This window comes from Corvus cornix, chromosome 2 (genome assembly GCF_000738735.6).
Source record: "Corvus cornix cornix isolate S_Up_H32 chromosome 2, ASM73873v5, whole genome shotgun sequence".
NCBI classification, from domain to species: domain Eukaryota; kingdom Metazoa; phylum Chordata; class Aves; order Passeriformes; family Corvidae; genus Corvus; species Corvus cornix.
This window is the reverse complement of record NC_046333.1, coordinates 111,259,728-111,275,094: the sequence shown is the minus strand read 5'-3', so window position 1 is coordinate 111,275,094 and position 15,367 is coordinate 111,259,728. Positions and strand designations below refer to the sequence as shown.

Here is a 15,367-nt window from a genome sequence, read left to right as displayed (position 1 = left end):
TTCTACAGGATCACTGCTTCAACAGAACCACATCTACCACTTCAACAGGATTGCAGCCACCATTTAATCAGACTGCTACCACCACCCTGACCAACAGGGTGTCAGGTTGTATCCTGATCTGTCAGTGTTTCTGTACTATTGCATTTATTTCAATTTTCCTATTTAATTGTAGTTCTGATTTCGAGTCTCTCACTGGTTTGCTTTCAAACTAGTACACAGGTGCTGCCCAGTACCATGTTCAAAGTGCTGTGGAAGGTGGTGGAAGGAGTTCTTCCATGAAAAGACTACTTGAGGCACCACAGGGACACACTTTCCTTCCCTACTCAATAAAAATGGTGCTTGGGCTCCAAGGAACAGATCATCCAAAACCAAAATAAGCCACAAACATGATGCTCCATAAATTCCTTTTAAAAATCTTTTTAATGAAGAAATAATTCCATTCCAAAATATAGACACACAATTAAATAGTTTAATCACTTCAAAATATAACATGTCCCCAGTAGGTTCCAACACACACACACACAAAACAATACTTAACAGCAATACAAAAACCCCATACAATAGCAGTTCTGTTACAATACCAATGAATATTGTGACATCTTTAGTGTCTCTGTATCTGTCTCAAGTGGTGTCAAGTACAGTAGTTTTAAAAATGCGTTACAGTTAGTAGCCTCAAGATGTAACTTCATACTTTTTTTTTTTCTTTTTGGTTCAAAGGTAAAAATGCCCTTTATTCTTCAGGACACAGTGGAGTGCTTGTTGTTCACAGCTCCGTCTGCTGAATTGAACCAGTGTGATTACAGCAACCCAAGGTTGCAATATTTACAAGGTCTATCTACAGTAATTGCCAAGAACCAATAAGGATGGGAGAAGATGACGACTGAAAGTAAAGGTGGACACACTTATGATAAATTATGATGCAACAATTTGGCTCATGCATATAAGAAAATACATATTATATCACAACAAAGGCCACACACCTTTTTATGCAGTTTAGTTAACATTACTACTTACAGACAACCCATTCTCCACCTTCGCTTTGGACATTCAAGGACCCTACACATCTTCACATCCCTGTCTCCTGATTCCAAACCACTGGTTTTCCTCCAGTGACAGTAAAACCACCTGGAGTTTTGACTGCCGTGGTGGGCCATTGGTAGTTCAGAAAAGGGCCATACCAAGGACCTCTTCTGTAACTCTGTTTTAATGACCGCAAACCACAACCAAAATAATATTCAACAAACAGACAAAGACCAGCTGGATGAAAATGCAGCCAGCTTAAGAGTTGGAAAAATGCTTAAAATAGACATTTGGAGAGCTAAGTAAGAGGTGCTTCATCTCAGAGCTCCAGGGCATAAGGGACCCAGAACTCCAACTCTAAGGGATCATCTTGTTGACACCAGTCTAAAAGAAAGGTGCTTGATTAGTCAACTTCAGTTCTTACTCCTGGTTCGGAAGCTCTTGCAATGGATTTAGTCTACTGCATCTATTCTAAGCATGGTGATAATGAGCACGCAGACATTAAGGTGATGAGAGGGATCTATTACTTTTGGTACAGTTAAACATGACATAGGTTGAATTAATCAGCCATTGCACATAGCTGTGTTCTAGCTTGTTTTCTCCCTGTTCAGGAAATGCTTGCCTGGAATCCTGAGCTGACAGCAATGTCTACAGGTTCACTGGAGTAGCTTAAAACACGGAGTGCTAGGCACTAGTGGAGGCTAACTCATTCCTGAGAGGAGGTCGGAGGAGGGGACAGTGGAGGATACGGTGCCTGCCTTGCCAGGATGGCACATACCCCAGGAACAAAGACCAGTGACGGCAAAAATGAAAAGCTTACATGAAGATATCAGGATCCCTTAGTATGCATTTGGATGTCTGAGAGCAAGCCCAGATACACAAGGATATACAGACAAGAGATCTGCATACACAATGAAATGATACGGAAGTGAAAAATGGCAGCAGCTCTTTCATACAGATACTCATTCCCCAACACATAGTGCCCAGGGAAACAGCCACGAGCCTGGAGAATGCATGCAAACAAGTGGACTTACTGGGTTGAGCGACATAGCAATCTCACGTAAATACGGCAGCACACATCCACGTCACCATGAAAGCAAGGACAGACAAGCCATGTTAACCTGCTTTAGATGGGTATCTCATCACTTGCTGAAGGCAAACTGTGCTGGTGTGAAATATCTGTATGAAACACCACTGTTTTCAGGGCTGTTAGACAGTGTCACTTCAGGTCAGCCAGGCACTGGAAGCCCAATATTGTGTTAGGGCAGTAAAGTTACCTTGGCACAGAGGCGGCCCCGAGCTAAGACACTGCGCAGCTCAGGAGGGCCGGGTGGCCAGCATGGAACACCTCCTGGTGTCCCTGCCCGGCTGCTGCTCCAGCTGTCCCTGGCCTGGCTCTGGTTCCTCTGCACGGCAGTGCCATGTGCCATAGAGGTGTCACCTTTGTTTCGGAGCAGGGTGCTCTGGGGAGCACGTTGATGCTAGTTTGTGTCAATGCCTGCTCAGGAGTATCTGTAGGTTTGTAGTCACAGCAGAGCAAACACTTTTCAGCCAGCAGCCTCACTGCCTAACCCTGCCTAATGGCCAGGTCAGTTCCCTTTCTCCTGAAATGCCTTGATACTGGAAAAATACGAAACCGGACGAAACTCCAATTCTGTAACTGTATGCCTGTCCTTTCGAAACAATCCACTGCTCTTCTTGTGCTTTTCACTGATCGCTATTTCTCCATCCAGCTCTGAAAGAGTCTCACCACACATTTCCAAGAGGGCATGCAGAACATCTGGTGGCTGGCTAAGGCAGTACACATTCGGAAATCAAAAGGAAACAGTTGCAAGCGCACTTTAAGCCTGTACATTTAAAGCTGAAGGCCTCAAAAATAACATAATGGAAGGGGGTGGGGGGGAAGAGGAGGGGCAGAGAGATGGAAAGAGCTGGTTTGTTGAACACATGCTTACTAAAGCTAAAACATCAATGAAACAATACCATGGAGGATTATACATAACATCAGTCAGTTCAGGGATCTTATGGCACCTGTGGTTTATAAACAGCTTTAGCAACGAGTATTTCAAAACATAGTTCACAGTTTTAAGAAGATCTGTGCTGATTTAAAAACTAGATTCTATATCATTTGAATGTCACCTTTTGTATATGATATCTATTTGGAAAAAAAATATTTACACTAACTTCTATGGCTGATTTGTTAGATTATTTTGAAAGAAACATTCCTAAGTTACACGTTAGCCCTAAATTAGAGAAGTTTATTATTATTATTAATGATATAATTATTATTATTTTAGTACATTTTGTATAAGCCTTAATTTAAAGACTTGCAAACAAATTGCAAATATAGTCTGGTACTTAGTTTTTTGGGCTACTAGATATATACACTCAGGAGTATAATCATTCAGTGTTAAATGCATACTTGTCACTTTTTATTTCTCCCGTGGAAAAAAATGTACAGTGTCTATAGTAAACCGACCTACTAAAATCTCAAAGTATTCAGAAATCAAATTTCTAACTATAAACAGTATTGTCATTGTAAACTGAACAGGTTCAATATCATGTGCAAAGGGTTTTCGTGAGTTATTAACAGCGCCGCCGTGTGTGACAGCAGCACGCGCGTCAGTCTGTTTGCTTCGCCGGTAATGAGCCATGTTACAGAAGATGTAGCTAATATAAGTTAGCCTTGAACAAAAGTCTTGTTGTCAAAAAACACACATCTACAAACTACAACTCTTAGAACAAAAGTACTGTGCTACAGTCCTCAGAACTTAGTTATGCGATTTTTTTGTCAAGAGACGCTGCACCTCTTGGTTCCACTCTTCTGTGAAGTTCGCAGCTGAGTTTTCTTCATCGTCTGTCCGAAAGCAGCTCTCCTCATCATCAGTTCTTACGTAGCTTTCGTTGTCTGTCTGACTGCAGCTTCCCTGTTGAGAAACGTTTACAGAAGGTTTTTAAAGAGTGCTGGTTTAAGATGCTGCACCCATGCAGGCAGAGCAAGTAAAGCCTCTGACTGCTGCTTTATTGAGAGAAAAAAGGAGCTGGCCAATTCCTGTGGTTATCCCTCAAGGAATTCAAAAAGGAAAAAAGCCATCCTACTTATGTGAGCCACAGGTATTTGAGCTGTAAACAGAAACTTACAGGGCATGAGGGAAGTCGGAAACTTTCCTTGCCCTGGGCAAGAAGACTGTTGCCTGCTCTGCTGTGGGACCTTGGGGTAACTCAGTCTGCATTGACACAGATTTGCAGTGCTCCCATTCTCCTTTCCATTTCACCTTTCCAAATTGCTCTATAAATAGAATGTTGGAAGCGAAACCATGGCTTATTCCCCTTGTGCAGTGTTCAGGCATTTGGTTAACACTCACCATCATGAGCCTCCCCTCACATGTAAATTTCTTGCCCTGTGTATGTTTTAGTGTCTAAGAAAACCTGTAGTTACTTGAAAGGGTGATTCTGAGTGCTACAGCTCATGAACAGCCTAGTCCACTGGTGCACCAGTTTCTGCTGGTGCTCCTCTGAGTCCTGAAGCATCAGTGAGTATGTCAAATGCCTACAGGAGAGGCATTTTAGCTGGTAATGGAAAAATGCTTGATAGGTTACTGCTGCTCCTTCTCAGAACTATGTCAGGATCTACAGTCAGGTAATACTGCAAACTTCTGCTTTTGGCACATTTATTGTAAAGGCATTGTTTACATATTTGTAAGTTAAGGAACTCATCCATTTTATTCTTGAACTACCTCAGAGAGAAAACCAATCTGCATTGCATGAGATATGATAATCACAGCTTAACAGACCACTCCCTCCACATGAATTCTTTTCTACTCATTTCAGGCATAAAGCTGGTCTAAAAGATGGGAGACGAAATGCAAGTTACTCTGGCAAAAATAGTTAAATTAAATCTGATGAATGAAGAAAGGCCAGGTAGTTTAGTTTGCTGCTTCTCCTTTCTGAGACCATTTGATTGTATTAATTATTCAAGCACAAAGACTTCCACCCCACTCCTTAACACCTAAGCACGCCAAATGGTACAATGATCTTAATTTAGTGTCTCCTTGTGTCAGATGGTTACAAAAGACAAGCATTAACATTTTCTTGATAAATGCAAAGGAAGCCTGCACTGCAAGTCTAATAAGAGTTTCATAAAAAATTTCTGAGTTACATTTTAAATGATATCTTTTAAAAACCGGGCACGCCCCTGTACCACTTAAGTCTGCAAACTAATTTGGAAATCTTAGCAAAGGAATGTTTTTCTCTTCACAATTCAGACAAAAAAATGAAAATCAAAGGCATGGAAGAGGTCAGTTCTCAGCTGCTTCAGACTGACTTTTACTGAATCAGTTTCAGTGTTATGGAAACCGTAGAATCACTTAAGTTGGAAAAGATCATTGAGTCCAGCCATTAACCCAGCACTGCGAAGTCTCACTACTAAACCATGTTCCCAAGTGCCACATCCACATGCCTTTCAAATATCTCTGGGGATGGTGACTCAACTTCCCTCAGCTGCCTGTTTCAATGCTTGACAACCCTTTTGGTGACAAAATTTTTCCTAATACACAAAAATATAGGAACATCTCATATTTAGTGATGGTACCATTATAAACCACAAGAGTAAAATAAGAGTGGCTTGTGAAACATGGGATGCATTATGATGCATTGACAGTAATGTTAAGTATTTGGGTTTGCTTCATATTTTTTGGATAAATTACTTCTCCTTGGTGGAGTGTGGGAAGGGTTATTCTAAATTCTCTCCAGGCGTCTCTCTGTTCCACAGCCAGCACTGGGATAGATTATCCAACTAGAATTAATGAGTACTAATGAACCTCAGAGCTTTAAATTCATTGCAACATTTTGGAAGAGCCAAAATTAATTCCAAGTTAAGACTTGTATGATTTGTCATGATATAAAACTGTTTCTTGACCTCTTCTGTTACTTAATCCACAGGTTCTTCTCTGTTACTTGTCATTCAGTCATTTTTCAAAAAACATTCCTATCACTTGTGTAATTTTAGAATTGAATTCACAAATTAAAGCTGCTTCTTCCCTGTTAACTTGGTCACAGTTTTTTACGCCTACATGCTAAGAAGAGGAGGACTTAGGGAGAAAAATAAACCAAAAAGAAAAGAAAACCAAAACATAGCTGAGTGAATGTAGCAGACATTTTTGAAAATTACTGTGCTGCTATGCTCCTGTTATTTTCAAATGGAATGGTCCAGATAATGCTGGCTTTTATGTATTTGTTCAAGAAAAAAACAAAAAAGACTGGACTAGACTGACCACACCATCACCCTTGGCCCATGGTTTTTATCACCCAACATTTGATGATATTCCCAATCTCTGCTGGTAAACGTGAAAGCAGAGGTTTGAGAAAAATGGCAAGAGATGAGAAAAATATGAAAGTGCTACTGAACAGGAATTCTGTCCTGGAAAAACAGTCAAGTTGAATAGATAGTATTTTTAAAGAATACATTCGTATCAAAAATTTGAAAGGATTTGGGGGTTTTGTGCTTGAAAAAAATCCCACCTGTTTCAATACAAACCATTCAGTCACTTTTGCAATGGAAAATGTCACCCACAGACACCCAAAGCCTCAGACACCACAACAGTTCATGTTATAAGGTTTCGAGAGAGTGAGAGGGTTTGGAGTGGGAATGGAACTGAATCGTTAACTGAAATTATTATGTTTTTGTCAAGATAGGGAAAATCGCAGTTAAAATCTGAGAACAAAACCTGTAATAAAGCCTCCTCCCTGTACTCCCTTTCAGAGGATGCTTTAGGATTGATTTCTGTTAGCTTTTCACACCTTCTCTCCTGTTATAATAATGCATATAAATGAATTAGGCATGACCAATTCAAATGTGTGCCAGCACTAAGAAAGCATAGCTTTAGAAAATCTAGGAGATTGTAGGTCTCGTGGGGACACGTTCACTGCATGAGTCAACAGCAACTAAATGAAAATGACAACTTTTCAGCCAGTTTCTGAAATGCAGGCTTTCTGCTCCTGTTGGCCATTCTTGGCAAAAAATCAAATGCTATCAAGGGGATAAAGGTAAAGCAACATCAAAGTTGCAGTTTCACCTAATGTCAAGATCTGCCTAGTGCCTGCTGAAAACAAGCTCAAATTCACTCTGTTTCTTTACTAAAAACAAGTACATTTAACATAAAAAGTAAATTGAAAACAGGATTAAATTATATTTTATATATCACTGGACTTGCTCTCTTGGGAATTTGTTATACTAGATGCTATTTAAAATCAATTCTGGAAAATTGTACATAGTGCTTTTAAAGATGCAAATGAAAATAGCTTGCAAAAAGCATCAATCAAATAACATCAACTCCAGATGAATTAGGCAATGAACAAAACTCTGTGGCTGGCCATCAGCTGCAGTATCACTCATAAGGAGCTACAATAAACTGATCTCATTTCCTCCATAATTTTTTTCTTGTTGTGTGTGTGTTGTTTTTTTTGTTTTTTGTTTTTTGTTTTAATAAGCACAGATGTAATACTGGTGTGAGATAGGAAAGTCTGTTGGCTTTCTACTTCCTATGGCCATCTAGGACCATACTGACTGTATTTGTACCACTATTGACTGGATAAGGGCTTAAAAATAAAACTCTTCATGCAGCCTCTAAGCTTCAAGCAAGAACCCAATGAAAACTGCAAAAGCACTTTCGATACCATGTCTGGTATAAACTATTTGGAAGTTATTTTTCCAGTGCTGTGAAATGTAAGCACCAAATAAAATAGACAAGATATGACAGACTTCCATATTCACAACAGAGTGAATCTTGAGAAGTTTCACTTACCACATGAAGATGTATTTATCATAATGCACCATAATACGTTTTGTTCTTGTGGATATAGGTGAAGTGCCAAGTCTACCAGTTTTGGATGCTAACTTCTGTAGGGCAGGGCTTTTATAGCTCCTGGGAACGTTACAGTCTTTGGTACGGGCCAAAGGGCTCCCTTGGGAGCCAAAAAAATCTCACTATAAAAATCTCTCTTTTTGACGAGGTTTCAAAATGTTTCAAAAATCATCCAGGAGAGGAAATAGTAGCTCAGTCTCAGATCTCTGCTATTTGAGACAGGATACATATTTTCAAGAAAGGCAGGCTTTAGGGCAGTATGTTTCTCCACATCACTATGTTAACACTGCTTCCCAACAAAAGAGGAAACTTTAAATGGAAGTGCCTGAGTTTTGTAATTCTAATTAAAAAGATTTTTTTGACTTATTATTGCAAATTGTAATTATATTCAGTTATATATAAAATTTCTACTATATACATAGTTATACACACACATTGTTGTTGAAAGATCCATTTTACTTTTCACCTGATCTAAAACTGACAACTGCACCAAAACAGAGTAAGAAAACTTATTTTTCTGGCCATCAATGTTTAGGAAACTCTACATGGATCATGTTTTTAACAGGGCTACTGAGAAAATGAATGCAACCCGAGGGGCAATGTAAGGAGAATTTTTATGAGCAGTTATTTGGTGTTTATAGTACTCTGGGTATTGCAGTTTATTTGCTTTTCACATTATTCTGCTTCAGCTGCAAGACGCTGAGACAGATGCTTTGGAAATACCCACTAGCAGCTGCTTTCACAAGATACACATTTTAACAGTCAAATTTCACTGTCATCAGAAGATGCAAACCCCTTGAATCAGGGTCAAGTTTTACCATCAAAACTGCCGCATAAATAAGGAGGTCTACCATAAAACATGACACAAAATCTAACAATATGAGTTCCTGTTAGAGTTGGCACAGGTTGGTTCACTGGTTTTTCTTATCTGAACATGACCCTGCTCCCAAGCTCTAGTGTCCATTTGATTGTTGACCTCTGCTTGCTTTTAGTTCTGGCATTGAGCAAGAGGCTCAGTTTGCAGACCAGAATCAGATCCCTATTCTGATTTCTCCTCCCTTTCTGTCCCCGTCATCCCATGGTTCAGTGTCTCAGCAGTTTGGACAGCACTGTCTCAGTGCCATCTTCACAGCAGGGCACTGCACTCTCCTAGAAAGTCAGAAATGCAGAATCCACGGCTTCAGCTGAGGCAAGAAGAAATGTGTGGTCTCCCATTTCCTGGGCAAATGTTCAGAGTAACAGGCTACTTCATAAAAATAGATGATGTCTGTCTTCCTGAGGAGAAACACAATTGCTGAACTTGGCAATAATCTCAGTGCTGCAACTGTGAGGTTGGCATGGGTAAGGAACATGACCTGAATATGAGACAGCAGGGAGTTTATAGATCTTGCCATATTTCTGAGCTGCCAGACTCTATCCAGTACCTGAGTGCCTCCCACTTGGATTGGGGCATTTTAAACCTCCGCAACACATTTGAGGAGACCTCTGTGGTTCAGCAGCTGGTTGATTGCTTTCTTTAACATAACTCTTGTTTCACACACTGAAGTAGATGTTCTGATCTCATCAGAAATTATTTATTTCAGTTATCCTAGGAAGACTGAAGCATTGAAAGGAATTAAACTCAGGTCTCCTGAAATGTAATCTGGTTCCTTATCTCCTGGATAAGGTTTCTCTGTACTGGCTAATGTATTTGTCATCATCCCCATGGATAAAAAGCCCACATTCTCACTCTGATGGTCAACAAAGGAAAAATAAAAAAAAGGGTGATGGCTTAACATGAAACCATGGAACTAGGACCACAGATCCATAAATTAGAACTGATTCAGAGAGATTCCAAGGCATCCCAACACAGGTTAAAAGGATAAAGAAACAGCATTGTCATTGTTCAGGCGCCACAAGATGCATTGCAACTGAAATGTATACTATGAGGATTAATTCCAAACTTTCCTCTAAATTCTATTAATACTTACTTGAGAGGAGAGAGAAGAATATTGCACTCAACTTTGCAAACTGACCTGTAGGTAACAAAGGACAGAAAACAGGAAGATGACAAATTAAGCCTGTGAGCAGCCAGGCAGTGTATTATTCTGAAAAAAGCCATGCACAAGCCTAGAAATAAAGGGAGCAATTAGAGACCCAGAAAATAACCCCAGTGAAAACTGTCTTACACAATATATCAGCAAAAGACTGTACCAAGACCAAAAGTGGAAACAGATGTGGGAGGATACACACTGTTAGCATTTACACCTGTGCATCAAATGTGTTTGGGTTTTTTTCTGATACAGATACTTGTTATTTACAACATGCTTAAAAAAAAAAAAAGAGAGAGAAAGAAGCCTCCTCTAAGGTTTCATGTCCCTGATTTCCCTACGTATCTTGGGTTTTTTGCTCATACTTTAACACTAATTTAGAGTTCAGCATAAAAATCTTTCTTGGAGATAAGGTGACACAAAATAACAAGAGTGGGTTTGGGCCAACCATCTTCCATGCTACACTACATCTACGTGTTTTTCTAAATGTGCTGATTTTACACGAAGTGAGACATTTAATAACATAAAAATGGTTACCAGATTGTTACTGAGGTGACCATTCTGCCATCTTAGTAGGAGTTCCTTCTTGCAGGTTTTTTCAGCTGACAACTGCATTAGGATAGCTACAGCTTCTGACTTTTTTTGGCAATCCAGATGAATGCAGTGTACATGTGAGTACAAACAGTTAAACAGCTTGTAATAAATTTCAATGGTTTGATGCAAATGAGAGTAGTTGACCTGGCCTCAGTTCAACAGGATACCCTGAACAGAAATTTCCCAATTTTCCTTTGTTTTCCCAAGTAGAAAGTTGTGGCTTTTTTAGAATACTCAGTGATATTAGTAGAAAAAGGAATAGAAGAGCAAAATACCACAAATAAACAGCAAATTGCAGAGAACAACCAATGCCAAAGCATGTCTTGGGATCAATATATGATACTATCCAACCAACTCCTAATCATCTTAGCAGTCCCTATTAACTTAGCACTTTTTCTTGCTTCCTTTAACCCTATTCCCTAATTTAAATGGCATCAACCATACTGGGAAGAACTTCTCATGCATTGCCATTACATGCTTTGGGGCTGTGGTATCAACTAAAATTAGATTCTACTTACAAGTCACTACTGTCAAATCACTGCCTGATAGGAGCTGACAATCTCACGAACAGTAAAGTACATCATGAAACTTGTTTTGGAAAAATGCTGTTAAGCAGAACTTGTCTAGAATGAGGACTTTCTGTTCCCTCAGTGAATATATTTTTGACTTAAAAAAAGCTTGTTTTTTTTGTTTTTTTTGGCCGGAGGGGATGTGTGTGTGTGTGTGTTGGTTTTTTTGTCTTTGTTCCCCTGGTGGAAACAAATAATGTGAAGCAACGGGGAATAAACTTCACTTTGTAGTCTTGGCTCAGCTAAATTCAGGAGTTTTATTCTGATGTTAATAAGGGAGAAGATTTCCTCTGCTTCTTCTGGGAATGTTGGTGGAAAACAGCAGAAAAACTATTTTGACTGAAGCAAGACTAGCACCCAGTGCCATCAAGTGACATGTATAACTTCTCCTGCCCATATTTGCAGTGGACATACAAACTGTATTTTATGCATGTACGAAATCCCGTTGTAACTTGTCAAACTCGAGTAACACCATTGCCACTTCCATACTGTAACCAAAATACAGTCAAACTGGTCTGTTGTTCCTTCTGAAGAAAATAGATTTTTTACCAGCAAGAATAACATTTATTATTTGATGCCTGACAGCTGTGACTATTTAGGCACTCCTTCTCTAAACTGACAACCACTTTTCATTACATCAGCAGTTGTTGTTCATCCTGTTCAGGAGTTCAAAGGCTGTGACTTTTGACATTTCCTATCTTGGGTAAAAAATTCTGACAACACCCCCTATGTCACCTGGTCACCTGCTGTTGCCTTAGTAGATGATCTGTAACAATCCTGCTACTTTTGTTATGTCCTTAAAGACCTCTGCAATGAAATGGTTTTTGCCAAGCTACCACGGGCATGTAGCAGGTCTACATAAACAACAACAACAATAATAACAACAACAAGAAGATGCTCACATCAACCTTAAAGTTACCTCAAATTTTGATAAGACTCAATGAACTTTTACAAGACTAACATATCCTAGCAGCTTTACAGAAAAGAAGACCAAAAGAGCAGCCAATCTTCATTACAACACAAGCCTGTCAGACACAGATTGTATCCAAAGTGACCAGCACTGAACACTAGAGGAAAACTACCAGAAAAAATGGCTAGATTTTATTAGCTCCCAGAAATCAGCAGTTTAAAGAATCCCTGCCCATAAAGTGATTTTGAACCTTATTTGCAGACATCTGATCTCTCAGAACATGTCTAATTTGGTTTTTTTACCCCATTTTTTTAATATGTTCTTTAGGGGTGAGGTCCATATTTGAGCCAATCACCATGTGGGAACAAAGTTATTTTTGTTTGCTTCAGCTCCGCTCCCAAATAACTGAACTAGGTTTTCCTTCCTATTGACACTATTTCCAACTTTATAAGAAGTAATGTATTTTAAATTCAGATATTCCAAGTTAGAATAACTGAAAACATGGCAATAATCTGCAACACCAGGTAGAAGTGGAGACCATGATGCAGATAGGGACATCTACAGAATTCCAGCTCCTCCTGGCATATTTGCTTTACTCAGACTCTTAAACAAATGCCCTTTGAGAGCTTCCTCAGGGAAGTGTTTAATGGCATATCCCCAGGCTTCTCTGCACCAGATGCTTGTTGAATACTTGGTCCTCTGGGATACAATTCGTTTCAGAACCTTTTCTGTACCTCCAGATTCTGACAATGACAGTAGCACACAGACTGCACTTGAGCTTCAGTTCACACTGGAGAAACCCTTGTGAATGTTTTTTGCTACTGGAGAAAAAAAAAGATCTGAAAATAGCAGGACATCTTGACACCACCAACCAGCACCTGTGGTAGTGGGGAATGAGATCTAAGTGACTTGGTAGGCATGGGCAGAGAACAAGCTCAGAGGCAGGTCTGTCCCACCTGGGTCCCTGGCACCCTCAGGCAGTGTGGTCTTGGATATGCACAAAGGCTGGATGCATGTGTGTCTGTGGAAGGGTGGCAGCAGCTTCTGGAATGTGGTTGCTCTGGTAACTGAGATCACATCCCAGAGCCCAGGGCTGGTTAGATGGCACTGGGCACCTGAGGCACATCATCCTTTCTGACTTATGGAAAAGCATGGGCAGCTGGTGTCCTTGTCCTACCTGGTATGCCTCATCCTGCAGCTTCTGCTTCAGGTACTCCTCCATTTTCAGTTCGTTCTCCAGCTGGCGGACAGAGTCGTTCTCGTAATTTTCATCATCTGCTCTGACATAAGGGTCTCCATCTTCTGTAACCCTAAAGACAATTATTAATAAATAGCCTCCTGAGATGAATGACATTCAGAGTCAATAAAACTTCCCTCTATTGTAATCTATGAGGACTGTGGGATAATTTTAGTCTAACCACACGCTCCACTGGTTAGTATTTTCGTGGCAGTGGAGAACACTTCTGATATTTCCCCTCTCCAGTGATCTGGCACTGATGAAGTACACCAAAGGGCATATTCTGCTGAAGGCAATACCCTAAGGAAATGAGCAACAAAGTTCTCAATAACTTCAAAGAGGCTGAACTAAAAATAACTAGAAAGATGCCTATTGTCTCTGAAAGGAATGATCAGGTTGTAAAAATCAATCTGTTTGTTCATCAATTAAGCAGGTCAACAAAAAGCATTCTGTGTTTTCCATTTACACATTTCTCCTTTTCCAGTAAGCCCCAACAGGTCCCTCAGTCTGGATAAACAGGGAATAGGACTGCAGGGCTTATTAGGGAAAACAGCTGTCCCATGGCCTCCATGCTGCCTGAGTGTACCAGGCTGGATGTGAGACAGCTCACTCCTGAGGGAGTCCTAAGTTCTGGCCTTTATTGTTTACAGAGCCCACTACTGTGTAACCATGAAACAGTCCTCACTTGGATTTATGCTTTTTTTAACCAAAAAATTGAGAGGGAGAGGAAATACTGTGTGCTGCACATTGTTTTCAAAGGAAGAAGAACGAGGTCAGGAAGGGGCATTGAGCAGGTACCCACATGTCACTGCGGATGGAGCCGGTGGCAGCAGCGCTGTGGATGTATCCTGGCTTCCGGGCATGGATCTGCGCCAGGAAAGCCTTCTCAGACGTCGGGGATGGAACCAGGTCATCAAAGTGAGTCCGTCCAAACTCAGAATCCACATTGCTCTCTGTCTCGCTGCCCACTTCTGTGAAACAAGAAGTCCCATTTAACTTTCACAAAGTAAATATGCTTGCCTATTTCTTTAAGCATTTCTCTGCTTTTCCAACCGAGAATGCCACCTCCTCACAGTGAATAAAAGCATATTATTCTACTTATATTGGCAAAGCGTAGAGTTTTCTTACTGAAAGCACCTTTTGAAGGTGCTACTGAAGCTTTTGCTTAGTTCAATTATTAGGTAGGATATTTTAATGGTAATACTACAGGTTGCATTTTACAACAGGTCCTGTATGATCTATGCTAAATCTAATTTCTAAAGAGTGAAATCCCACTCCATGTGCAATCACAGACAAAGTTTTCACTGTATGCAGCTGGACCTCTACATCCACGGCTTTGAGACCTGCTGAGTTCCAGAAGTTGTTATTTAGGGATTTTTTTAATAAAAGCATAAAAAGCTTTGAAGATATGTATTTTCCCACATCCCACTTCTTTCATATAAATGTGAAATGTCACTGTGGTGACTATTCCCCCTCATTAGCCTCACTCACCAGAATTTAGTTCTTTTACCAAAGAAGACATGGTGTTGGTGATTGAATCTGCTGCCACCAGCAAATCATTTCTTAAGTTTCGTCTTGCACCTGAAGCAAGAGATGGACAAAGCACAGTGTTACTATTATCCACATGACATATGTTTTACTGCTGAAAGCAGTTTCGCCCCGGCTGAAAGCTGTCACTGTGATAATTCAGGGTATCAAAGTCCTTACGAGGGACACGTGCAGAAGAGTTCTCTGCAGAATGGCCTCATTTACTTATGCTGTATGCAAAAGCAGAAGCCTCCCCTCATGCTTCATTTAATCACAATGCCAGATATGTGGAGATTATTCATTGCCATCAAGCTTGCATTTGTGTGGTGACACCAGCAGACTGGGCCTGGAAGATTAAATCCAGCGTGAACTCATTTACAGTGCCTGTGGGGGAGGAGAGAAGAAATGAAGTGTTTTCTCTAAGTTCCCACAGCTCTGTTTAATGACACCATTATTGCCAGGTATTTGCCAGATAATTACGGCAAATGTTGAAGAAACACACTTGACCTCATCCCTCATCAAGACTATACAGATTTCTCTTCTCTGCTCCCTCTCAGCCTCTCCTGTAGCTCAAGGACTTTCTTGTATATTCTATAATTTACTGTCTCTCTCTCTCC

At 40.2% G+C, this 15,367-nt stretch overlaps 1 protein-coding gene across 13 annotated transcripts in view; it reads right to left on the bottom strand.

Moving 5' to 3' along the window:
- Positions 1-401: 401 nt before the first annotated feature.
- The window catches only part of DTNA (dystrobrevin alpha), a 222,528-nt gene continuing 207,562 nt past the window's right edge, over positions 402-15,367 (bottom strand). For 12 of the 13 annotated variants that reach the window (XM_039550262.1, XM_039550263.1, XM_010401202.4 and 9 more), the window contains 4 exons: positions 14,715-14,804; positions 14,026-14,194; positions 13,164-13,296; positions 402-3,947 (listed from right to left, as the gene is read on the bottom strand). In XM_039550262.1, the coding sequence (XP_039406196.1) occupies positions 3,792-3,947; positions 13,164-13,296; positions 14,026-14,194; positions 14,715-14,804 (548 nt within the window). In that variant the 3' untranslated portion in view covers positions 402-3,791. Of the gene's footprint in view, positions 3,948-9,853; positions 9,899-13,163; positions 13,297-14,025; positions 14,195-14,714; positions 14,805-15,367 lie in introns of all 13 variants that reach the window. The other variant, XM_010401209.3, reaches the window with a different exon arrangement.